Here is a 27,642-nt window from a genome sequence, read left to right as displayed (position 1 = left end):
AGTCTCATTGACTATCAAGTGTGAAAACAACCTAAATCTCCTAAAAATCCAGCTGCTCTGTGAAGGCCGGAGAAATGCTTTTCTTCAACAGGGACAAGCACTATACGCACCATTCATTTCAGATTTTTATTTGTAAAATCTTTTGAAAACAATGCATCATTTTCCTTCCATTTTACTGTTATGGATTAGTTTATATTGTTCTATCTCATACAATCCCCCGAAACACAATAAGGTGTGTGGCTGAAATGTGACAAAAAGTGATAATTCAGGGGGTATGGACACTTTTTTGAAACAACCTTAGATTTTCCAAACAGCCAATAAGAACCACACGGGACGACAAACCTGCAACCATATTATTTCATCGGTTTGGATACTGATAAACAGAAACATGTATTTGTGACCATCCTGAAATACAGAGAACAAACATTACAGGTTGTAAAACAGGGAAGATCCGTTTACAGAGAAAAAATAAGAACCTCAAAAACAACTAAAAACAAACACAGTTTGTTTTGGTCCTGCAATACAATTCATGTTAATTCAGAAAAAAAGAAATCATTAAACCAAATAAATCATACAGCTATATCACAGATATTTAAACTGAAACCTCTGCATTCTTAAATAAATAGTAACAGAATCACTTGCAATGAAAGCAAAAACACTATACATGACATACATTTAAATGTTAGTACATACATATATAAGCTATATGTTCTCACAAAGAAAGTTGGAAAGTCCAGAGTATTGATTTATGACGTGTGTATTGGGAGAAAAATGTACCAAATGTGGAAACTTTTAAGTATTTTTAAAGAGTGGGATCACTTTCAGGTTAAAAATATTATTGTCTCTTAAAACAGTCACATATTTCTTCTTGAATTGAGGCAGCGTTCTTTCAATAAGCCAAACTATATCTTTTTTTTTAATAGTATGAACAAAATTCTGCCCTGAAAATAATATTTTTGGAGTTATCTGTAATACAGATTTAATACAGGAGTTATCTGTAGGTGCTTCTCTGCATCATAAAAATGGATGACTCATTAAGTTACCAAAGCTCTGACATACTGCAGTTAGTAAACAGTTAGATATTTAAACTGAAACTAGTCCACATAGAACAGTTTGAGGTGAACAATAGTCAGAGGGGCTGTAGTTTATGACTGTGACTGTTGCAAGCATGCATGCATGAATGTGCAGAACTGTGTCCAAACACTTATGCAAAATGCACACAGTTGTATTTTCTTCCAAGTTCCAAGACAAGATGAGCCGCAAATCTACATCGAGGATGACATGAAAAGTTTTACCCATCAGAAAAAACCCCAAAAGAAAACATTTCACACCATTGTTGTCTCAAGAGATGGTAAAACAAGCAAAGAAAAAAGGCCCGAGTACAAAAGAAAAGAGAAAGGAAAAAGCAAGGGACGTGAAAAGTGGAGAAAAGGAACAAAACCAGAAGGAAAAAAGGGAAGTCAAATGGAAAAAAGCTCCCTGTCAGGCTTAGGAAAGTATGATTCATGGGTACCATTTGTCCTAATTACAGCAGAACAACGCTGTTGTCGCTATTAATCACGCATATGTGTGTGTGTGTGTGTGTTTATATTTGCGTTGAGAGGCGTTGGAGGGCCGTGGAGTGTTTTTGTATGGGTACACAGTATAGATCAGTGACTACGCAGATTTAAATAGATGGCCAAGATGATGGTGAGAAGGATGATGCCTCCGAGGACGAAGACCAGGACGCGATTCTGGATGATCCTGCAGAGAGAGAAGGGAAGGGAAGTTAATGCAGTGTCAACACGGAGCAGTAAACATGTAAAACAGTCACATATTTATGTGCAAATTAAATGACCAGTAATCAACTGGAGGCTTATTTACCAGGCTTATTTAATAGTTACCATGAGGTTTGGATACAAGGTATTTATCACTCTGTGGTCACTGCTATGAGAACATTAAAACCTGCATAAAGTTGAATGAAAAATGGAGAAAAAAATCTGCTGTGTTTACTCCTGTGTAGTGTCTGTAAAAAGAAGGCTGCCCTAATGTGTGTACATTTCTGAAACAGAGCAAAACACTTATAAACAAATGTGACAGATCAGTATATACACACTGCAAACTGGCTCTAAAACTTTATTTGCACAGTAAAGTGGAAAAAGTGGCTCAGGAGTTTCCTGGAGGTAATAAAAGTTGCAGAATTACTGAAGGAATTCACCATAAAACAAGCCAGTCTTTTGGACAATAAAATGGTGCCATTTTAACTAAAGTGAGGTGGTTCTGAACTAACAAAACACAACCAGAGAGCAGAAACGCAAACATGCTGAACTGGAGACGTTGAGGTTTATTTTAGAGAAATTATGAAACAACATATGCTGATCAGACAGGACGGTAGCAATTGTTTTGATTGTCTTCTGGCATTTTAACCGTGTTAGGTAAGCACTTTATCAAATAAAAAACATGATAGCTTAAAAAAAAAAAAAAAAAAAAAAACTATGCTCAGTGCACTACTGTGAAATGACAGGAAAGTTATGAGTGGCTTGAAAAAAGACTAACTAAAGCTTTCTAGAAAAGATTTGGCAGTAGACCCAGCTCTGGTCAAACATTAGTCAACAATTCCATAAATAGGTTTTTGTAGAAGTCTAAAAAAACCCACCAAACTTCATGTTGAACGCACCCTCCCGATGGTGGAACACGATAGTGGCAGTGTCATGATGGGGGGGGTGTGTTCTAATTTTATAATTGCGTTTTGTTCACTTCACAGTTATGTCCTGCTTTGTGTTGGTTTAATGCAACTTGAGCAAACATGACAAAGTTCAGGTGGTGTGAATACTTCATCACAACACTGTATGTGTTTTCTCGGGTTGCAGTAAAACAAACAAACAAACAAAAACAACCTACAGTGAACACCATCTATTTACGGCTAAATATCTGATATTTTCTGTGGAACGCAACTCAAAGTTATTTGTAGAAAATTGGCTCATTTGAGGGGCTTTTTGTAATGCGTATTTAAAATATATTTTAAAAAAAACTCAAGTTGGGAAGCTGAAATATTAAAGTGCAATGCTACTTTACGTGCTACTGCCTGGCCTTTACAAAGCAGCCAATCCAGGAGCTGCATTTATTTTCCTTGGCTGTGATTGGCTGTACTCCTAAAAGCAGAGATAAGAAAGACAGTAGGTACTAGCTACTGCCAAGATGGTTTGCACTATTACTGCATATTAAGGCATATTTAAAGTTTGAAATAGACTCTCTAATGTCCAGCATCTTATTTTTATAAGCAGTTATAACTGGGGTCTCATAAATTTACAGATTTTAAACTGTTTTTCAGAACTCCTACGAATACCAGCGTCCTACAGTTAAAACCTGAAGTTGAGATGTCCTAAAGCAGAGACAAATGATGCCACTTAAAACATTATAGATAAACTGCATAGTTTTTTAGAAACTGAGGTTTTTCTTTCTTGGATAAAAAAAAGGAATACTGAAAAAAGTCCAAAAGCTCAAAAATTTTTAATTTATTGGAGAATAATACAGGCAAATTCAGGGCTTTTCCAGACATTTTAGGACTCTGTGGGAAACCGTGGCAGAAGCACACGCTCATGCTCACACAAACACATTGCCAACCCTCCGCTGCATCTGACAAATGAGAGAATTATCACATTTGCTGACTTGTGGAGGGATAGGGGAGAGGCCATGCAGGGGGGGTACTGTCCACTTCTCTAAGCATGAGATGAATAGCCCATGTCGCGGCCATTTATCACTGGGGAGGATTGAGGAGGGGCTGGCTGGCTGGTTGCTCAGTCACCCTGCTACCCTCTAAAGTCCAAGTCTGAGCTTGCGGCCTTCTACACTCCACCAGCTCAGACTTACAAAAGATTCAGCAAACCAATTAGTTTAAAGCCATGACGGCGGAGGAATGTTTTAAGCAGAAAGCTGCAAAGATGCAGCTCCTCTCGTCCTAATCGATGAATATATAAACTAAACTCAATCGCCTTGAACTTCATTTTTTGAAACAAATAAGACACTGGACATTGGAGAGATCACCACAAATAATGTTTGAGAGTTAGTAGGGATTTAGAGGGAGATTATTATTCAATAAACAGACAAATCAAACAAAAAATCGGATGTTCTTTTCATATGAACTAGTGCAATGCATTTTCACACTCACCAAAACAAAACGGTGAATAATTCTGATGCTACAGGGAAATATAAACTGGTAATCGAGAAGTTGTAATGAGCAAACCCCACACTGGTGTTCAGATGAGGCTGCGGTGATTGGCTGAAAGCAGCTGGGGAGGAGATCCCACTGAAACCCTCATCAGAGCATGCTTAGCAAGGCCACGTCTCTCCCCATTAATTGACATTCATTATTTAGAATGATTATTTATCCAAGCCAAATACCAGGAGGAGCATATCTCTTGTAGGCGTGTGTGTGTGTGTGTGTGTGGGTGTGTGAATGCTTTGGGAGAAGACAGCTTGCTTTGTGGTGTTTGTAAAAAAAAAAAAAAAAAAAAAAACCCAACAACTTAAAGCTTACTTTGGAAAAAGAATTGCACAGGACGTTAGCTTTATCCATTCTGATGAGGAGGCAGAGCCCTAATAAACCAGTGTTTATTAGAGGAGTCTTATTTGGCAGCAAAAAACACAGAGAATAACTTCAAAAACCCAAGTGTTCAAAGCTGCACTGAATACGATAAGGCTGGAATTTACTTAATTATTTATTTCTGTCCCAGGGGTATATTAAAAAAATACCCATAAACACACATTTTGACTTAAGGAGCCTCTGTGCAGAGGAGGAACATCTGTTTACAGATACAAAGCTGAAAAAAATCATGTAAACATCGGCAATTAAAGCTTTCCCCGCTGAGGGAAGGTAAAAGTGCAAATTCAACCCCCATTTTTAAACATCTTAAATGGACAGTGAAAGCTGAGTTAAAAATCTAAATGTCTAATTAGAGAACAGATGATTCCGGCTTGATTGGTTTTAAGGATATAACTGCAGAGGTTCATGTTTGAGCTCATCGTTTGCTACAAATATGTGGAACAACAAAACTCGAAATTATTAAAAGATTGAGAATGGATGTGTCTGAATGTCATGTCTTTCAAATATACTGTTGAATTATTATTGTTTTTACAAATTCCTCTTTTTATCTTGTCCAAGCGGCGCTGCACAACAAGCAAGATATGAGAAGATTTCAGCTTGTTCTTTACTTTGTAGATCTAACTGTACATCCGGGCAGCAGAGACCATATTCCACAGCAACAAGTCCTGGATCAAACCATCAGTTGGTGGTAAAAACTGCTAATCCACCTCATTTGCTTTTGCTTCTCCTCCTTCAATCTCTGTATACCAGGACAGAGAGACGTTGGAGTTGGGGATATGATCCTCGGTCCTACTCTGCATCCACCTTTTCGAGTCCTCTGGGATTATTTGAGCTTTGGGGAAGCTAATCAGTTCCCAGTTGCAAAAACCTTCCACCTTGTTGCCACTGTTACGCATCATCATAACCGTCCTAAAGTAAAATGAAGTAAAGGTAAAAATCCCGTCAAGCTCAATACATCCAGAACAGGAGGGAATAATCGTCCAAACAAACAAATGATGAACAAAGGAACCATTGTTCTTACTCAGTCACATGAGCAGCGGCAGCAAAGCCTGTCGTAATTAGCAATAAATCAATTAATCGCATAATAAATTAAAATGAGCTCAATAATTTCCATTTGCATGATTGTCTTTCTCGTGTCTGTCTCTCTTTACACAAAAGACTGGATGACAAAAGGCTTCAGTCTGGTGCTTGGTCTCAACTAGACCCTTTTTGATGCTCAGCTTTGTTTACAAAGACTTCAGTTTCCATTTTATTATTCAATTAGCTTGTTTTGTTTATTTATTTTGGATATTTAAAATGTCTTCCAGTTCTGCTATTAGATGTTCATTGGAAATTAGAGTTTATTGATCCTTGAGAGGACCAACTGACATTATTATGCCATTACCATTATAGTTTTTGAAAATGGTCTCAAAATGATATCATTTATCACAATAACTTCTGGGACAATTTATCGTCCAGCAAAATTTGTTATTGTGGCAAATAACAAATTTGTCGCAATAACTTTGTCATTTCCTCCTCCTTATAAGTAATAAGGAGGAGGAACTATGCCTTATTTCCCTCTGTGTCTGTGAGAGTCAGTGAATCTGCAGATATTGATAAAAGTTATTTAGAATTTTCTTAAATTTTCTCAGACCAACTAAAATGCATCCTGATTGGTAAATAGATAAATGTTTCCTTTAAGCCGTCCCTATAAAAGGAATTAAAAGAAAAGAAAAAGTGGGAGGTAGGAAAGTGAACACAGCTTTCCTCCGCTGTGTGGTTGATCCTGTCCTGACACGTGGCCAGACAGAACAGAACTTATCAAACCGGATCCATCCTCCAGTTTTGACACTTGACATAAAGGCAGAGGGTGAGAAATGTGTGTCTGTGTGGGGGTGGGGGAGGCGAAGGATTGAGGATGTGTGACTGATGCAAAGGGTGCACATACAAAAGGGTGCAGATGTGCACACTGACCCACATCCACTCAGATCCCTACAATGATGCTAAGCTACTAAAAACCCAAATCATAACGTGTCGGTTTATGCATTATTGAGCTTCTGAAGCAAATTTTCCAGATCATAGTGATGATAACACTAGTGTACATGTAGTGATTTATCCTACTGCAGATTCATTCAATTAAAATGGTTTGTTGTAGGATAAAAACTACGACAAGAAGCCTTTGTTTCTTATTTTATGATCTTTAATGTTCAACATTTTACATGTACTGCATCTTAACAGGGCAATTTGGATCAGACTAAACCAAATGTTTCCTTCAATAAGATTTTGACAAAAGCTTGTTGTAAAATAAGTGAACAAAAGTAAAGCACCGATATCTTTTTCTGTGAGTGGGTGGATAAAAAAAAGTTTATTAAATATATTAATACAATTCTGCTAAAGTGGTTTCAACTATTTATTTCACAAAATTCATGTCAACTCAAGAACCTGCCATTTCTTTCTTTTTTAGCAAAAATAAAGAAACAAATAACGGAATAAAATAATTTTTATTTCCCTACTAGGAGATAGATGTTTAATATGACAAGTTAAAAACGGTATTAATCCAATCCACTTTCAACCATTTGATGTTGACAAAAGCATAAAAACCCCAATCATGATGATGTCATCTCAGGGATACCCTCTCATGGCCACCTGTTGTTTTTCAACCCACTTTGAGGTCGTCATTTCTTCATGCTTTCTTGTTAAAACTGTTAAAGTATTTTATGTAAAATGTTAATAAATTCATCATTTATTTCTGAATTTTATTCATTTAAATGTTATAATGTGGGCAATTTGTTCAGTGCCTGATATTTTTTGTAAATGCTATATAAGATTAATAAATATCCTATTATTTATAAGGGTTTTCTGCAGCACTACTTTTGTAATCTTATAATGAAATATTTGCTCATCAGCTTTTATCTAAAGAAAGTGTTTCATTTAGTGAATGGAGTTAGTAAACTTTTCAACAATGTTCCAATTTATTAAATATGACTGTATATAATGTTTATGACCTAACAACAAATTTACAGCATCTCTGACTGAAAGAGCAGAGCTGTTATTGTGAAGTGACAGCCAATAAGAGTACAGGGTCCTGGCTATCCTATTGGCTCTCGTCATTGCTCCTCTGCAGGTAACAGGAGAGGTAACACCCAACTGGATGGAAATGCGATGTAGGAGAGACGGACACAGAGAGCGGAAATGATCAGCGACAGAGCAGAGAAAGGAAAAGAAATGGACAATAAAGGAGCTGGAAATGGAAAAACACGAAAGAGCGCAGGGGTGAAACAGAGAGGTGGAGAGTGAGGGGGGAAACACAGATCCGAAGACCGGGAAAAAAAAGAGAGGTAAAGAGAGAAAGGTCCGTTTACCCGAGGAGGCAAAGCTGGAGGAGAGGCTCCTCAGAGACAGATGAAAATAATGAGGACTTTTCTGTCAGGAAAGATTTACAAAATCGTACCAGTGTTATTAAAATTTAAAATCGCCCTTTTTTTCCCTCCCCTTTTCTCCATTCCCATCCTCTTCCTCCCTCCCTTCCTTCCCTCCTTCGCCTGTTTTTCCCCTCCTCTTTCAGCAGCACAGCCTTATTACCAGCTTTAATGAGCACCGGGATACACCTCAGCTGTGCGCGCGCATGCGTGTGTTTGTGCGTGCGTTTGGGTCCAAGTCCCTGGTGCCAGCTCTATCAGCACCCCAGATTCCCCAGCTCCTCAAATGACACAGACATGTGTGTACACATGGAAAACACACAACTGTGGGCACACAGTACACTTGTACAGTCTGCTTTTGATGGCTCTCTGAGGCGGCTGGACATGCACACAAACACAAACACACACACATAATTTTCAGACGGATAGATAACACCCCTGCCCCAAAACAAAAACAATGGCGGTGAGACAGACATAAGCAGACAGGCCCAACCCACCTTCAAACACACACCTACACACCCACACACCCGTACACGCACTTCACTACGAGCAAACTTAGCAGCAGAGTTGCATCTCTCAGGCCCTCCCTTATCCGTCCTCTTTCCACAAGTAGACCAATAAAATAAAAATCAATGGCTGTCTGAGCCATTCTGGCTCTCCTCCTTGCAAACCCTGGGAATATACAGTAAGGAAGACAAGGAGGAGGAGGAAGAAGGGGAGGAGGAGGAGAGAAATGGGAAAAGGAGGCAAGGATCAATGTGTTCACAAATGGTTTGAGTGATGGACACGGAGGTGGAGCACTGGTGGGGGTAAGTCTTAGTAACGCCCTGACTTGTTAAAACGAAACTAATTCAAATAAATGTTTCATTGTAGAAGCACATGTGCTCCCTAATATTCACACACCGACTCCCTTTGTCTGAGGCTTCCACACAGTCTCGAACAGACACAGAACCTAAAACCGCAGACTGAAATATGATGAAACAAAGGGATGAGATGGGCCTGCGATCGCCCTGGTTAGGCAGAAAAATGTGCAACGTTTGAAACAAGTGAACGTAACGAGAAACAGGAAAGCCGAAGCATTCAGGAACGTTGGATCAAGTTCATTCTGCAGACTAGAGATAATGACTTGACTTGTTTGTAAGAGAGATCTGATCCCGCCATGTATGCTCAGCCTACTGCCCCCCAGGGGGTGTTAAAGATAAATGGTGATTTTCCCACCCTCCCAAACATCTGCACACACACGCACACACTCACACAGAGTTAAAGTAGGTCTTTAATTGGACGCTGTTTACTGTAATTATTTAAAGAAGACCCCAACACCATGTAATTCCCCAAAGAAAAACAATGTTTAAGAGCCTGCACACACCAACACTTATATACCGACTGTAGAGCGAAGAGCGAGACTATTAGCTCTTATCATAGGCAGTCATGCAGCGGTGGAAGGAATTTCAATACATTTTTTAGGAAAAGAACATGTAAACATTTAGAACAATAAGAACAATGATGAAATAGCCAGTATTTGATTTTAAAAAGTAAACTGTTGTGCTGAATCACTTTCCTAATTTGAGGTGCAGAAATCAAAAAGAAAATACAAGTATATAGCATAAATAAATGTAAATACACAAAAACATACATTTACTTTTATAGAGCTCAGACTTTACGCAAGCATCTATAAAATAGAGTTGTGAAAAATATGAGGGAAGTTCTGCACAGAAACAACTCCTCTGATGATAAATTTAAGTAAATAAAAATAATACCAGAGGTTCTTTTAAAGTTACTGATAAGAATATATAAAACCTAATTGGTCAGGTTTTAATAAGGAAGACATGGCCTCATTCCTTCCTTGCCTGTCTCCCACTTTCTTCCTTTTCCTTCCAACTAAAGGCAGGAAAATAGCACCAGAGCTTTAGCAGTTCATCCATTTTTTATTTGGCTGCTAACAACCACGGCCAGCAGCGGCAGCAGCAGCAGTACAAGGCTAGGCTGGGACTCAGCAGTCTGCTGGAGAAGTAGTGCAAGGAGGAAGGGAATGGGGGCAGAAGGAGAAAGTTAGCAGAAAGAAGGTGTAAATTCAGTGTGGGAGGCAGGAACGTGTATGCAAAAGATGAGATAAAGGATTAAAAGAGGGGGGAAAAGAGATGGAAAGAGGAAACTGAAATGGGTGAACGAGGAAGAAGGAATATGTTGCAACTGTTTCTGGAATTTTTAAGAACTTTTCTTGCCGGCAGCAATTTTGTGTTTCTGCTGCAACTTTTCCCTCATTCTGGTCTCAGTGCAGGTGGCTTTCAAAGCTCCAAACACACACAGATCAGTCCCATGACAGCTAACCTTTCTGAACCCTCACCTTCTTCTGTCTTTTCTCTTCTGGTGCACAGTTGTCTCATCTTTATGCCCCCTCCCTCACACCTTCTGCTTACTTTCTGTTCTTTCAACAGAAAGCCCTTCTTGGTTGACCTTCTCTAATTTTTCCTCTTTTCTATTGTTCCTTGTTTAGGCTGTAAGATGATAGCAAAATGTAATTTTAAGTAGATTTGTACTTTATGAAGGCATGCCATATTGATTTACTGTAATTTTCTGAATAGAGCATCCTGAAATAAAACTGTGCAGCATCTTGATTAGCATTTAAGAGAGACAGTGGTCTACTTTGAGCTAGACACTTCCATTATCCTTAATTGATGAGATACTCAAAGAAAATGTCAACACTATGGGTATTTTATATAGTCACTGATCAGGTTTCTCCTGGCTGTTGCCAATTGGTGGTCCACGTCTGATCAACTGATTCCAATTTTACTTCTCGGGTCTATAAAACACAGAACAGCCAGTTCTGATGAAGGTTTCTTGTCAGAGCTAGCAGGTTTGAATCAGACAGAAAGTAAAGGCACTACAAGACTATTGCAAGTTATACATTACGTTATGAACTGCATTAAGTTATAAACTGCATTAAAGTGAATGCTGATTGTTATAGAAATTGTAGATAAAAGAAAAAATATTTAAATTGGTAAATTTCCACCAAAGAACTTAAGTTTTGAGATTAAATTAATGTATTTACAATAAAAACCTCAGCTGTTCTCTCAAAACTAAAGTTTTTATGATTAAAAGGCATAATATGTCCAATAATTTATTATATAATAAGATATTGTGAAGTCAAGAGTTTGAAAGAAAAATAATTTCAGGTTTTTAAAAACTACACAGTTTAAGATTTCTGACAAAAGCTCTAGAGGTCCTCTATAAGGTTGAAGTGGAAGGTTTATGAGAAGAGAATTGAGATGAGTTTTTCAGTGTAAGTAGTAAAGTCGGGTTCTTTTCCTGTGTCAGAACAAAATCTCCAGAGTGTGAACTTACTATCTGAAATGAGATCCCGAATGCACATCTATTGAAATTTAAGCCTTTAATCATAGAAAACTTTAATTTTACTCTTGCAATTTATAACTTTAAGACATCAGAGAGTAGTGGAAATTTACTCAAATGTTGTTACTGTCAATAATTATTTTTTCCTTCTATCTACAATGGCCCTAATTGTCCAACACAGTTGTTTGATACATTTTCAGACTGAAAATATTGGGAATTCTTGGTTTTGATGAATTTAATGAATAATAAAAATAATGAAAAAAGAAATTTCAAACAAGGAGAAAAATGGTCAGCATCTCTCTCTGTCCAAATGATTAGTGCTTCTTTGTTGTGTTGCAACTGCTTTCAACCAATGGAAACAAGGAAGTAGAGTTAATTCAGTAAAGAACAAAACTATATGGAGTAAGAGTTCCTTCCTAAACATTGACAGTCATTATTAAATTTATATTGAATGAAAAGAACGCATACATTTATCACTTGTATGAAGAAGCTAACTTTGTTTTGTGTTTACTCCTCATTTCGTAAGATTTTCTTAAGATCAACCTGCCAAATACAAATGGCATAAAAATCTGATCCTGTGAGAATTCGAAACAGCTGAAAGGCTTTTTTTTTTTAAGCATTTTTAAAATAACTTAACATGACTTGATTCATAAAAGCACAGTCTTCTAAAATAAATCTGAACACAAGTTTGAATGTTAAATTTAAAAATAATAAACAAAACTTTGTTAAACTGTTGAAAACTGACATTTTGCACCATGTGCTAAGGTTACCCCATAAAAAAAGACCCTAAATCCCACTTGTATACATTCCACGAGGGCCGGGGGCCAGCTGCAGATCCGATTTCTGGCCACAGTGAAAAAAGGTGAAAGAAAATAAAACATTACCCATTACAGCTGCAGGCCTCCAAAAACCTATGACTTCAATAAATTTTTGCTGTTTGTTCAGTGTCGAAATGTCATTAACGTACATAAATCGAGTTAACGCCATGCTAAACTTTTAACTTTTTTCAAGATAACCTGTCGGAGCTGCTTTTCTTTTGCTGGCTTACTTTTTACAGACAGACAATGTGAATCCATGCTTGGACACCTAAAACCAGCACTATTGTACAAAATGTCTTAAAGACAGTAAAAAAAACGCTGGACCAATATGTGAAATTAAAACTTTCAGCTCATTTTTCCTTTCAGGGTTAAACTGCTGGTTAAATTGCGGGAGTTATCTTCTTTCTTAAATGAAAGTTCACATACTGTACATAATCTCCAAAACACGAGGTGCCTAAAACTGTTTTCCCAGAAAAAAAAAAAAAAAAGATCCCAGCTTGCAATAAATGGTTTAAACTCTTTGGTCACAACAAATCCAGTCTATTTAAACTTCCATGAGAAAGATGAGGACATTAGTATTTATGTTTGTTTCTGTATTTTTTTCCTTTTTATAAACGGGCAACAAAGATCCTCTAAATGCTGCTTGTTTGCTTTCATAAAATCTAAATATTTGCTTCAAGTCCCGTGTGGTTTTTGCTTCATGTGTCTCTGCACATACCATGACGTTTTATTGCCCACCGGCACACACTAAGTTAAGCCACTCAAATACACACACCCACACAAATTGGTTGTTTTAAACAAATGCAAAAAATCTGATGCTGGCCAATTCTCGACTATGCAAACTTTATTATGTAGTTCAACTGGATTCTTCAATATTACCTTGTTACCAGTTACTTCTTTGAGAAAGCAGCCCCAATATTAGGAAAAATGGCTTTGCAATGGTGGTACTATTTGAGAATAGTAGTTGATTAATTAAGATTCAGACAGAGAGTCGTTCACAAAACAAAAACTAACAAAATGGAGAAATTTCTTCTACTTGAGCTTGTAACGTTCATCAATAAAGTCTCATTTCAATGGTCTTTTTAAATAAAATGTGCAGATTATTAAAAACCTTTCACTGCTAATGCTTTTTCCAAACATTTTGTTTTAATATTTAACTACTTATTTTGTGCTCTTTCATCCATTTAAATACCAAAAAAGATCAGGAGGTGTTAAAAGAGAAAAAAAAAAAGCTACAATGTTTTCACAAATTCCTGTGGTTTGTTTGGTATATTTGAATTAGTTGATGAAAGCTTAAATAGATTTGTATTAACTTTAAATTAAAGCCAGCAAGTTTTAACTGATTCCTGTGAATTTGAATAAGTTTATGCCAATTCAGAAGAATAGCAATTGGTTCATTTCAATTCGGCTTCATTCCTGTACATCTAAACTGATTCTTGTGAACTTAAACTGGCCCTTGTGAGTTTGATCAAATTCATGCAAGTTTGGAATGACATCTTTGAGTTTGAACAGATTCCAACGAGTCTGAATCATGTTTTGGCTCATTGTTATAAGCGCAAATGCAACTTTGCATGTTCATAAAGGCAATTTGGTGGAGATGATCTCACAACCTAGACAAAAATGACACAGAACAAATGTACAAATGTAATGTACATTTAGCAGCCACAAATGACTTTATCCAGCCAGTGAGAGAAGAGAGTAGGAGTGCCGCAAAGGAAGAAGATGTAGGGGTATAATGTCATTCTACAATTCCCCATTTGACACTACAAGGTAGACTTTAGTCAGTCTAAATAATCCATGCTGTTCCATTAAATTTGCAGACAAGCTTCCCTAGTCTCAGAGAAGAGAAAAACCCAAGAGTTACAAGGCAACAGACATGGAGCTTAGGTGGTGGATTAGACTAAACTTGAGGAGGTAGGAAATATTTATTATATTCACGTAATTCAGTGGTTCCCAAAGTGTGGGGCGCACCCCCTAGGGGGGCGCAGTGCCATTGCAGGGGACCGGGGGCTGCAGGAAGCGGTATGGATGGATGAAAAAAAAACAAACAGTTATACAAAAGTGTTTCACTGTAAAGATGGTTTGTAGTTTGTTTTGTTGCAACCTAAAGTGTGAAATAAACTTCAGTGGAGTTTGAAAACAAAATATCTTTACAGGTTTATGTCTGGTTGAACGATGTTTGAGCCCACATGATTTCTTTTTTCTTTTTTGGGGGGGGATTTTATTGTAATCCATAGGGGGGCCCAGAAAATGTTTGGGAACCACTGGGGGGGCCCCCAGAAGAAAATCTTTGGGAACCACTGACCTAATTTAAGAATATTTCCCATTTCCAGAACATAAAATAGTTATAGTTTAGAAAAAAAATAGTCAACAGGAGGACAGAAATCACAAAGTAAGTGTACACAAATAAGTTTAAATAAGACAACGATCTGCAGTAGACACAAATCTCCCTTTTTTTCTCAATCCTTGAAAAATACCAATCGTGAGTGCGCGGGGGAAACCACCACTGTGACTGGGATTGTTGGAGAAACAGCGATATCGACTGGTTTCTCCAGCTACATTTGCTTAGTGCTCTGTAGGACTGATCAATAGACTCTGAGCTCTGAAGCCCTGCTAATCAGGGCTTGCATCCTTGCAGAGTCAATCATTTTCTGAAACTAAAAAAATAGAAAATAATAATAAAAGCAACCATTAAAAAAAAGGGAAATAAGGTTGGGGGAATAAAACAAAAAGAACTTGAAGGGGCCAATGATGACAGCTGGAGTTTATGGACTAAGATTTTGTTCCTCTTTGTTTTAGAAGTAAACTCATGTGGCATGTTATCTTTCCATCTCAGCTAGAGCGTGGGCGTGAAGCGCCATGAGAGATGCAGATTGCTGCTTCACCTCTGCTTTTCCTGTGAACCACAGTTCAAAAGTCAAGGGGCATCTGGGTTGCTCTGGGACATTTGGAAATAAAAGAGGCAAATCATATTTGCAAAATCCAGTTGTGATATCTCATGAGGACACAAAGAGCTCGACTCACATATATAAGAAGGAGGGAGTTCATTTGGAGCAAGTTAACATTATTATTCATGCAGGAATTTAAAGGTACGCCTTTTGAGACAACAGTCTCTAGAGTACTTAATGACCCAATTGCATGAAGTTTACACAAAGGGGTTTGAATGATCTCAGTCATAAGGGTTATTAATATGATTGGGGAACTCTGAACCTGTTAACACTTTATAAACCTAACCTTGTGGTGTTTCTTTGTGGTGACAAAGGTTAGTTGCTTTAAGTGAAATAAAGAGGTAATTTCAGGACGTGGGCTGCTACACCAAGTCCTTCATTCAAGTTTCCACTTAAATCTTTATCTTCCTGACCAGCCTATGTCTATGTATAAACAAATTTAAAGCTTATATATTATTTTTTTGTTTACAACACTGTCCTAAATTGTTGATGCCAGGTCTAAAAATAAATGGTTTGGTAGATTCACTGACAACAAATTGTGATTTTTTTACTGAAGTTCTCTATTAGTGAGCATGGACTCCTTTATCATCCTCCTTAAAGTAAATGGTGGAATAAGAAAACTTGGATTCTTGTCCAGCCTTGTTTGTCAAAGTTAAATTTTTAATTCTTTGACTGTTAATATGGGAAGGTTTAGGTGACCATCTATATTCCTTCAATATTTAATTAAGTTCAACCCACATCTGCTGAAATATATCAATATCTTAAAGAATAACTTTACAAACAAGTTGTTTATCTATGTGGTTTTACAAGTTGAAAACTATGAATATATTTGGTCCTGCTAATTGCTGAAAGCTGCAAAAATGTTTGATAGTGTTGCTATAGTAAAGCCAAGCATCTAATGAGTTTCGTTGCCCAATACAGAAACTAACTTAGTTTCTGTATTGGGCAATGTTGTTAAAAAGAAAAAGAAATGTATTTGCTCTGGAGTATGTACCTGCAGTCAATGCAAATTTGAAAATTATAAACATGTACATTCAAGTATTTATACATTTCACAAGTCATACAGAAATTCCAACAGTCACTCCAGCGGATTGCATTTTCAGCCCTAATTAAAATACAATACAGTAAATATGTAGACAAAACATGAGAAGGAACCAATCTACCCTTCACCAATTTGGATACCAGTACCTTGACATTTTTTCCATTTGTAATTCCCTTCCATTTTCATAAGCAAATCATTTTAGAACCTCCACAAACCACTGCAGATCTATTTTTTCTTCACAGTTTACACTTTTGAGGAAATATGGAGGAAAATGGTTATAAAAATGGCAAAAGTTTTCATAAAATTGACTAAGGTTTTTTTCCTGAAAATGTTGTACACCTGCAACTTGCTGATAGACTGAATTTCCCCTTTAACTTACAAATAAAAATCATTCTATTCTTTCTAATTCCTATTTGGGACGGTCAGCTGTTCAGAAATAAAACATATTCTGTTAATAACTCAAAAATAGCTTTGAAGGACGACGATTGGCCAAAACTGGCATGACCAGGATCCTGGATTACAGAATAATAACTATATTTACCAAAATGTAACTTTTTGCACAATTCTTCTGTCATGTTAATGTGACAGCTGGACTTAGAACTAGTTCCTCAGGCATGTAAATGTGCACAACATTGACACCGATCACACAAAAAAACACAAACTGGACATAATTGTTAAAATAGCTTACTTGCTAGCCAATGATCCATGTGATTACCATGATCCTGAACCTGACTGTGAGCTGGGCTTCAAGTCAAATAAACTCTCTGCAGTCTCATGCACATCATAAGCTCAGTATGGAATGCTATGGGAAATTCATGGGGGACCAATCCATCAAATATTAATGGTCTAGCTGAGCGAAGCCAGTTTTCTTGCAGGTCTTCCCCCCATTGATATCTATGGTCACTGCCAGTCCAAAAGAGTTTCCATAAAAAAAAGAACAACAAAACAAACCAAACAGAAAAGGAGAAAGAGGACAGAAGGGTAAGAAAAGGCAATAAAGATGTGTGTGGGGGTTCAATATTTTCTTTTAAGGGGCCAGAGTCTGGTTACCCTTAGTGCAAACAGGGGTTTGATACATAGGTCCCTTGGTGTAAGCACAAACTTGTACAGTGTGTCATTGCTTTTTCTCTTTCTCAACACTTTTGTTGGACTGTCAGTTGGCGAACTGGGATTATTCTATCCAGAGACAAAAAGGTAAAAAGAGAAATATTTTCACTGACACTGAGGTTTTCAGTTCTTCACTATCTTTATGATCTTATAGCCAAAAAAGTGTTCATCAGCTTATTTTAAAGGAAAAACATGTAACTCACTGGAATAAAAAAAGCAAGATTGTATGTTTTATTACTGTAGTCATTGAAACTGGACATTTTTGGTGCTAAATAGAACAAAAACCAAAACAAATAAACATGCAAATACTCAGAGATCTGTAGAACTAAAACCCTTGCACACAGACAATGATGGAAATATTTAATCTGCTCATCAATAGAGTCTTATTCTCCATCTCTTCCACAACCCTCGCAACAACCCCCGGAAATACCAACACCCACCATAGCTGCATAAGTGGAAATGCAGGGTCAGCACCCTCCCCTTTGGCCTTGCTGACCAACAGATATTTTTATAATCACCTTCTTTCTACACTTGCAGGCCTACAACCAATGGATCCCTCGTCCATTTTGGCCCACAGCCTCTTCCCTATACTGGGGGCTTTACGGAGCGGAGCTGCTTCGATACATTAAAACTGCTGCCCCATGATCAAACGAGCAAATACCTCCCGGGTCAGCAAAGGGCTGCCCCACGTCAGTTAACAATGCAGCATTTAAACATCAGTGCAACAGCTATTTAACGGCACCGTGTCAGCACCTACACAGCTTTATGATAAAAATACAATGCTGCGAGGCTGCATCAATATTACAACAGGGATGAACTAACCATTGCGCATTTTTATTTTATCATTGTTAAAACGCAGACACAAAATTACATGTGCTTGATTCTGGCTTTAGTTGTCGTTTGTGTTATGTAAATTATACCTAATTTAAAACATTCTTAAATTTTGACAATAGGAAGTTACTCTAAATCTACACAACAACAACAACAACAACAAAAAAACTACTGCAACAGAATACAAAAGTTTTACCTCCACCACAGATACTTGAACCGTATCAGTGAGGAGGAAAATATTAAAGATTTTTGACAGCTATAGGTTATGTTTATTTTACATACTTATGGTATTCTTTTGGCAGCCTGGAGGTCTACACAGGCCAACACAGATGCAAGGCCAGACGGAAAATGTACAAGTACGGGTCATGTTTGCTCAACAACATTCACTCAGACCTATGTCTCGGGATGTGAGGCCAGCACAGTTTGCAGGAGCGCAAAAGTACATGTTTGCTTTAACATTTTTAACAAGAATATGATGCACCTTTTAAAATGTGTAGGACTCTTTAATCATGCAGCAAAAGAGTACAGAAGTGTTTTTTTCCAGCTGTCTCCCTCTGCCTACTGCTTGGTTAACCGGCTGACCTGCTGTCAAAGGAGCCTTTGTGAGTGCATATTGGCGGAAGGCCAATCAGATCCTCTGGCTTGTCTGTCTCAAGGAGGAAAATGGCGCCCCTGGTATGCCATCAGCAGCAAAAATGTGCAGACTGTCTGACTTCTGAGGCAGCCCTTGCTTGCTGTGGCCCTTTCCAAAACTATGCCGGAGGTAGTACCTGTCTGGCCCGCAGCCAGAGGGAGTCGATCTGTAAAGGCTGCTGGTTGTTTATCTGTTTATTCACTTACACCTTCCTTACATGGGCACTTTAAAACGTTTTTTAATACTTCATATCCACTTCCTCAGGTTCCCCCTCTGAACTATAAAAGGTACAACATTGGAAACAAACCCTGTTACTGTAGTTTAAACTTACACTAACACAAAACATGTTAATTGTAATTACATTTATGTATTTACATATATACACACACGCACACACCCACAGAGATAATGTTTTATCTATGCATATTAATGGAAAGTTGAGTGAAAGAAAAATGTGGCAGAGAAAGTTGCAGTTTTGGTACCACACGCACATGTGACCCTGCTGTAATCATTGTAGACATTTGTTATACTCCTGAGAGAGCCAAGGAGAATCTATTTTTCATTTTTCCACGACAAGTCAGCACATTATTCGAAACACTCTGGCATTTAAAGGCTGCACTATACTTTGCATGTGAACAAGGTTCCCACGGTCTCACTCCCCATTAGGCCAACTTGCTTTGCCACATATTTAGCCTTTTTTTTTATGCCAAACCTACCTGGAGTTTATGCGTCAACCGTTTAGATTTACCATCTAATGGTTGTTATGGCAACATGGGAACCGCAAGATCAATCTTTGCTACAGTTCTCCAATTGTAAGCTTTGGGAAGTGCTTTTGCTGCCTTACTGTCTTCCTAACTGTGCCTGGAGGTAAGATGGACTTGCTTGGCACAGTTGGCTCTTTTAAATGTCTCTCTTATTGCTCTGACTGCAGATATGGACGAGTTCAGTGATTTTCTTGATTGTTAAAGATGATCTTTTAAGAAAAGTCGGTATGAGAGCATTATTACTATAAAATACTGCAACTTAATTTAATTGAGGTGTCTTCATTCATCTTTACTAGGAGTCGCTATAAATGGGAAGAGTGAAATGAATGTATATAAGTAGTATAAAAGGATTTAATTTTGGGGATTTAATGTAATGTATAAGAACAAATTTCCCTCAAAAAACCCAAAACCAAAATCAAAAGCAACAATAAAACAAGTTCTGGGAAACAAGAAACAAGACTTTGCACACTGTATCGCTGTGTATTTCTGTTCATATTTACTGTGTAAAACCTGCCAAAGACAAATACAACTGCACAACAAAGTGCCACTTGTGACAGATCATCCAAGGAAGCAAATGTTCAGGCTCCTGCTTCAGAAACAAACTTCTGACAGCAGAGGATGATGAAACAGAGCGGATCTCAAATTATTCCTGTGCTCCTCAGAATCTGCTAAACCTGCAACAGCCTGGAGCATGCCCCTCACCCTGACACTGACAGAAAGATAGAAGGAAAAGTAAGGAGAAGAAGTGAAAATAGGTACGAGAGTGTTGACGTTGGAAGGTTTTAGTTTTTAACGTTATTTAGGACTGCTTTTTTTGCAGTGAAAACATGAGGCTTCTCTGCTGTTTACCTGCTGCTCCGGGAACAACGTCAGCAGTTCAGTGAATTTGTGTAAATCAGAAGTCCATCTTCCTTTAAAAGTTTATACATGCATGTAGCATGCTTCATTTAATCACTGTCACACTGATGCACTCAGGAATCTCAAACACAAACATCTCTTGACCGTGTCTGTGTTTGTTTCCAAGCTTGAAGGGGAGATTTAGGGCAGGCGAACCAGTAAGAAGCGACCAGATCACGTCATAAAACAAAGAGGAAGAAGGGAAAATATAAGAGGACACTATCCTGGTAACTGCAACTAGTTCCAGACTTTGTCTTCCTTCAAACTGACTAGTTATAAAGATCAATATTTGTAGCACTTCATAGCAGAAGTATGTAACTTTTATGAAAAAAATAATAAAACATTTTTTCACATATTTGTTAAAACTATCACTATGTCGTGACAGTATGCTATGAGACATGGACCTGCTGTCATTATGACTGCTCTATCAGAAGCAACCAATCAGAGGCAGGAGGAGAGCCTTAGCTCTGTCAATCATCCTCATGTGCATGCTGCTCACAATCTCCCCCTTTCTCTCTGCTATGCTACAGATGGTTCACCACAACAGATGCTGCAGTGAATGCTTAGACTAGTTAGCATGAAAACCGATGACAGCAGATATTTCTTCAAATAGCAATAGTTGCTCAGGGAGGAGCTTCATCTATTCAGAGATTATCTGTCTCTTTTTACAAAAATTTTAACAAATATGTCGAAAATAGAATTTTGCAAAAATTACATAGAGGAGCTTTGAGAGAAATCAGCTAAAATTAGTATCTGAGAATCAGAGGGTAACAAAACGGTGACTGAAAATTGACCACAAAATCTCTCATCAGTGAATCTTTGGTCTTGTGTTTCACTAAACACACCTCATGAAATAGGTTAAAACTTGAAACACTCCCTCTGGGAGGAGAAATAACCCTCAAATGCAGGAATCAGAGCAAGCAGCTCACAAAAGGGGAATGAGAGCTTCTGCGACAGAAAAAAAAAGCAAAGAGAGGCAGATCTGACAGTGGAGGTACAAAAAAAAAGGCTAAAAAAAGAAAAAATCTAGCTTGATTTTTAAAGAAGTTATGAAGATTAATAATAATAGATGAAGAGATCCCTTCCTTGTCAAGTTTTCTTGTGATTGTGCCAGTCGGTTCCTGAGGCGGATTTCACTGGTTATTCTATTCTCGTCTGCAGGCCACAGTGGTGTGTAAAATGAGAGGGAATGCTATGTTTTGGGAAATCTAATTTGAGGCTTGTGTTTATTTTTTTGGCATTATTTTGCAACCAGGAGGCTAACTCCAAAGTAGTATGACTTTCTCTTTTCCCTTACTTTCACAACAATGTCCAGCAACAACATTGAATACAAGGCCTGCATGCTCCAGTTTAGGTAAAGGTATTATTCTTACATCAGCTGCCTTTTCTCCCGTCTCTCAAATTTAGCTCAGAAATATACAGACAGTTAATTGGAAGGGTTTTCGTCACAAGAGCATATGCCTACATATAGATACTTTAAAAACAGAAATGCTAGCAGTCATCCTTTGGCAGCTAATTGCGACATGCTCCCTGTGGGAGGAGAGAAGGGTCCTCTGTCGATAATTAATCCTCGTTTAAAAGAGTAAATGACATTCATTAGTGGGGAATCGAGCCAAGTGCCACTATTTACATGGCAATAATCTTGAGCATGCTGGTGGCAGTCTTTTAATGTTACAGAAATAACTTTGGGACAGGGGATGAGTACAGTTGCTTTTCTCCTCCTTTTTCTCTCCATGTCTTCGCATGCAGGAACAATTAGGCTCAGGCGAACAGATGGGGACGCCTCTGACTGTGAAAGCTCCTCTTCATCTCATTCCTATCTCATTCCCTCATCCACGCAGACTCAGGCATGAGACAACTTTCACAGCCAAAATAGGACTAATACACAAATACTCAAAAGATAGCATACTTTTAACTGAGTCAACTTCAATGTTTACGATAAAGGAAAAGGTTTTACAAGGGGCTAAGCATGGACTTTAAAAATGTACAGATTTGAAGAAGAAAACATTGTAATGGGGATAAGGATGATATTTTAATGATAAAATTATTAGGAGTTCAATAAGGCTGAATGCTACAAAGAATCCTGCTTCCTTATCATTAGTAACTGGTAATACAAACAGATCTCAAATTATAAAATATGATCAAAAGGGATCACAGCCAAAATATTTCTGTATTAGAATACTTTTCTAAATTATTAATGGTCATATATAATGTTATAATTTTCTGAGAAACTGAAATTTGAGGTTTCCTTAGCTGAAAGCCATAATCATCAAAATTAACAGAATTAAAATGCAATATCACTTTATAGCTATTCAAATTTATTGAGATTCACATTTGTACCTCATCAGAAATACAAATATCATGGAGTCAACTCAGCTAACGCTTGTAAAATGATCAAAATGTTACATAATGGGCCATTTGTTGCACAACCTCAAACTTTCCCACAATGGCTCTAGTGTCAGTGGAATGTACTGTACTGTCAGTGATGTAGACAGGACAGGAATGGAAAGAAGGAAAGACATGACCCGAGAGAAAAAGAGCCACTGTTAGTCACAAAACCTTGGCAACACAAATGAGGGGATGCCTAGCGCGAGATGGGAGCAGGAGTTGTAACGTTTCCTATCTACACAGTATAATCAGCATTTGTCTGCTTGATCATAGACTGAACGTGAGAGTGGACCTTGAGGTACAGCATGAATTGGAGTCAAGAGGGGTTGGATACTAGAACAAAGTCTGTCCCAATACACTTTCTTTAAAAATGTAATGAGATTAAATGGTATAGGTACCATTAAATAGATGGACCCCACAATCATCCACAAATAACTTAAGTCTTTGAATACTTGAGACCTCTAAAGATGCTCACAACTCTCTTAATAGTTAAACCAACAACGATACCTCAATATGCATTATTACTGCAGCAGAAGCTCATATCTACAATTTTTCTTATCTCCGTTCATTTTAATGATCCAGGATCATTAATTGATCCTGGATTGGCTACTAGCATTGCACAGAGGTATCTCAGCTTCCAAAGCATCTTCCAAATATTTTAGACATGTGTTACAAAAAAAATCCTTGAACAGGCAATTTTTCTAAATAATTCGGAGTCATTTTCCACAAAAAAGAAAAAAATGTGAATCCGTGAATACTGAACTGTACATAGGTGGGAGTCTACTGTAGTAACTAACACTATAAAAAAATCATATAAGATGAATGTTGGTCTTGGTAAAGAATATCTCTGAAAAATAGATGCAAGACCTCAAATCTCAACTATCCAGGTGCCAGGGGCCAGTGGGAAAAACTGACAAACCAATCTGGGGTTAATCTGTGAATAGTTAGATGGTAATTTCCTTGATTTGTTAATGTTAGTTTTCTGCTTTTTTCTGGCAGTTTTCTACTCCAAACTGATTCCAGAGCAAAAGTGGTGCGAGTGTTTGCCAAGCACTAGTTATCTGTTTTTCCACTGCTGCAAGTACCAACTCTGGTACACTTAAATTGGTGCTATTTCAGCACCAAGTCTTTGTTGAGCCATAAAAAACAACAGCCTTCATTAGGAGCTAGAAGGCCAGGCCATGTTTAATACCTCTGGGTTATTTTCACTTTTGAATAGCCTAATTTTGAGAAAAACAGCCAATACAACTGTCAGTTGTAGTAATAACACAAGCTCACCATCTCATATGTTCTCAATATTTATTTTATTATTATGTTATTTAAGTGTGTTAATGCACTAACAGATTATTTTCCACCTGTAAGACCACTAATAACCCAGTTTCTAAAATCTGTACTTTTTGTTATATTAACTGAGTCAGTAGTGTTGATAAATCTTGCTTTAAAAGTTGTTTTGAACTCCACAGAGTTATCTACATGTCAGAGATGTAGGAGCAATATTTATTTATTTTTTGTATTTTGTGTTCATGTTTTTTCTGGGTTTGTTGCGTTTTGTGTAGCCACTTGGGGTCACTTCTCAGTTGGTAAATATGTGAATAAAAGATAGAAACTTTCATTCAAGAAACAGTTATCAGTGGTCTGAAGGAACATAGTATAATGTTTTTTTTGTTGAGTATTGTTTGAAATTTGGTCAACAATTTGGTAACCCATAAACCCTTTCAGTGACCAGATGAACATGTGTTAACACAAGAAAAATTCTATGCAGCGGTGTATAATTTGTATTTTTTCACTGAATGCGACAGAGTGTGTTAAACATTTACAAGAAGAAATGTTTTGGCGATGAATGATGTGGCTCCACGCTGGCTGTGGAAAACCAAGCTGGTAATTTGATACACCCAGTAAAGAAATGGCTCTAGCACCAGCCCAGGTTAAGCAGTAGAGTTTTGGTGGAAAACCCCACTCCTAGATTTTTGATTAATGAAAGCACACTAACATATTATGTGAAAATCATGAGAGCTACTTCAAATTTCAAACTCATTGGTGAATCAGCGATCCCAATGACCTGGTTCCTGGAGGGATTCTCCCTAGCCCGTCCAATATCAGACAACAGGTCACACACGTGAAAGCTAACACACCTGTTTTTGTGCAACCTGTTACCCATCTTTGTCTGTTAAGTACAATGATTAAGGTATCAGTCCTTGGGGAACCATTTTGAGACGAACACAGAGGCAGAGACAGCACTGGGAGGACACATAACAGCATCACAGTTTCAGTGTGCCCTCAGCCTCCTCTGTGGGGATCTTCTCTGCTCCCTCTGGTCATGCTGTTAGACGGAGAAAGTTCCATCAGGCCCATTTCTCTCCTTTATCCAAAAATATTAGGTAACATTGACTTGTGTTTGGTGACACCAAGGTAGCACCCGGATTCCCTTAAGGACTCCTCCTACATCATATTTGGTTACAATTCACAAACAATAGACCGTGTCAAAAAGGCAAACACAAGTATTTCTTCGTTTTTCAAGAACAGCACAATAAGGAGGCATGTAAAAACAGAGCAACTATTGTTTTGTACATACTGGCTAATTTACAAACCTAGTCCTTGGCTAAATTAAAGATTCCTGTCACACACACATGAACATATATGGTGAATTTTTATATAGACAAAAAACTTTGAAAATGCATATTAGAGAAAACTACTTCTCCACCTCTAAATAGGCCCGTATAAATCAGAGTTCACTACTTGTTTTTGTATTGTTTCACCTGGGAATTAAAATCTCTACGATATTAATACTTCTGTTGATAATAAACTGTTCTAAATATGAGGACCTCTTAATGAGAAGGAATCTTGACCAAATTATGTTTAAATTAATGGTAGTAAATTAAAAGGGCAAAGGCAGGGTTAACGCTGAAGTATTTGCTTCTATTTCAAAATTGTAAAACAAATAATCTTAATTATTAACCAAACTTAATCTTCTGCGCTCATTTATGTTCTCGTTAAGATCTACTGCAGCCTTTTAAGATGTAAAAGACTAAAATTGAAGAAAAATCTTCTTAACTTGTGAATCCAGCCAGCCACTTCCACCATCTCTTCTTGTTTGACCACTCCTCAACAAACTCCCATCGATCTGCTTACCTCCAGAGATCAAAGGTTTGTACAGTTGTTGTACATTTAGCCTGGGCCGAGTCCACCCACATTATGTCTAAATATTAATGATAATAAAGTCTCACACCCATCCCTGTGTCAGGCAATTACACCCAACATCGATCCTTAACTCTCTGCTCCAATTAGAACTCACCTCTCGTAATGCGTCTCGGCACATCAAAGGATAAGAGCCATTGATCCACTCCTGGATCTTAACATTTACTGTTCGAAAAGGGAGAAAGATGTGGAGCAGCAAAGAGAGGGGGGAAGCAATACTCTGAGCAGAAGGGCAGATAGAAGCCAAAGAAACCATTTTATCCAGTAAGTCAGGAGAAGGAAGTGTGGAAACTCGGAGGATACGCCACGGCAGCGGAAAATTTTACGCAAATATCAAAATTCACATCTGCATTTATGAGCCTTCAGTGTGGAAACATACTGTGAAAAAAACATTTTTCATTTCTCTTACATAGACTCAAATATGTTGTTTTATTAAATATATATTGTAATAATTAATTGTTATAATATATTCAGAACAAAAAAAATCTTATTTTAGCTTTTTAAACTGCTATCAGAATTAGAAACAATTAGTACAATGTAATGTAGTACAGTAAGAACAACTTATATAAACAACTTATACATTTTTGAAAGCTTTTTAGCAATGTGTGCACTAACAATAAGATTTATGTGAAATGCTTAATGTTGATGCCAGAACTTGACCTAAACCATAAACTCAAGAATACAGTACACTTTCTGATAAGGCAAACAAAAAAAGTAGTAAAGCACAAGTTGTCAGAGGAAGGGAAAAAAGCCACCATGTCTTCACCCACACCTAAGTCTTTAGGCTATCTATCCCTCACAACTGACCTTTATGACTTTGGAAAGTTTATAGAAAGTAAAAATATTAAATCCTTGTGCAGCTTATAGATGGTAAAATCAATTCAAAAGCACAATAGGCAGAGAGAAACATGGCAGAATCTGACCTACTGAGTCTATAGACAGCGACAAGTCACCATTAAAACAGGGACATTCCTTACACAAATGAAGCTGCACAATCCCACTGTTGACACCATTATTTGACAGGGTTCGTTGTTATAGTGTTTCCCCGCTAGACTAATAGCACTGATAGTCTTGGCCTTGGTCACGACCTCACAGAGGCCTTTGTCACAGAGCTGGAAGAAGGCTTGTCTATCGCTCTGGGCTACAATGACACTCTTCATGACATCGTAATACACCGAGAGTCTGTGTAACGGGAATGCAACCCCGTGGTTTGTATACCTACAATTATTTGACTGTGGGTTGTCACTGGAAGATAAACTAAAAATGTGAGCAATGGAGTTACATGGGGAGAAAAATAAATTAAAGAAAGGTGTAAAGCGAATAAGATAGTTTAATAATTAGTAACAGTGTCACAACAGTGATTCAATATTTTTTCTCAAAGGTTTTGATCAATTAGTTTTTAACATGACATGAAGATAATCCAATTGAATACTGTACATAAAAGCACTTTTTCAAGTAGTGATTGCATTTATTAAGGGGAGAAATCTATCCAAACCACCTTAGTGTAATTATGTTAAAAAGGTAATAGTGAATCAACTGTGATTACCGCATTTTCTAGAAAGATGCAATCAATTCCACTAGCCACACCCAGGCCTGATTACTCCCAGACCTGTACAATTAAGAAATCCCTTAAACATAACCTGACTGACAACATAAGGCATGTAAAAATATAAAAGAAACAACACATCAT

General features: G+C 37.5%; 1 protein-coding gene across 6 annotated transcripts in view; it reads right to left on the bottom strand.

Moving 5' to 3' along the window:
* Nucleotides 1-342: 342 nt before the first annotated feature.
* vti1a (vesicle transport through interaction with t-SNAREs 1A) overlaps nt 343-27,642 on the bottom strand; it is a 132,112-nt gene continuing 104,812 nt past the window's right edge. For 4 of the 6 annotated variants that reach the window (XR_006369211.1, XR_006369210.1, XM_044101572.1 and 1 more), the window contains one exon: nt 1,631-1,743. Coding sequence is in view for 2 of the 6 variants with exons in the window: in XM_044101571.1 (XP_043957506.1) it covers nt 1,650-1,743 (94 nt within the window). In the remaining 4 variants the exon portion in view is untranslated. Of the gene's footprint in view, nt 1,744-27,642 lie in introns of all 6 variants that reach the window. The other 2 variants (XM_044101571.1, XM_044101570.1) reach the window with 1 other exon arrangement.

The sequence above is a fragment of the Gambusia affinis genome, linkage group LG20 (genome assembly GCF_019740435.1).
Source record: "Gambusia affinis linkage group LG20, SWU_Gaff_1.0, whole genome shotgun sequence".
NCBI lineage: Eukaryota > Metazoa > Chordata > Actinopteri > Cyprinodontiformes > Poeciliidae > Gambusia > Gambusia affinis.
This window is presented reverse-complemented; position numbering and strand designations above follow the sequence as displayed.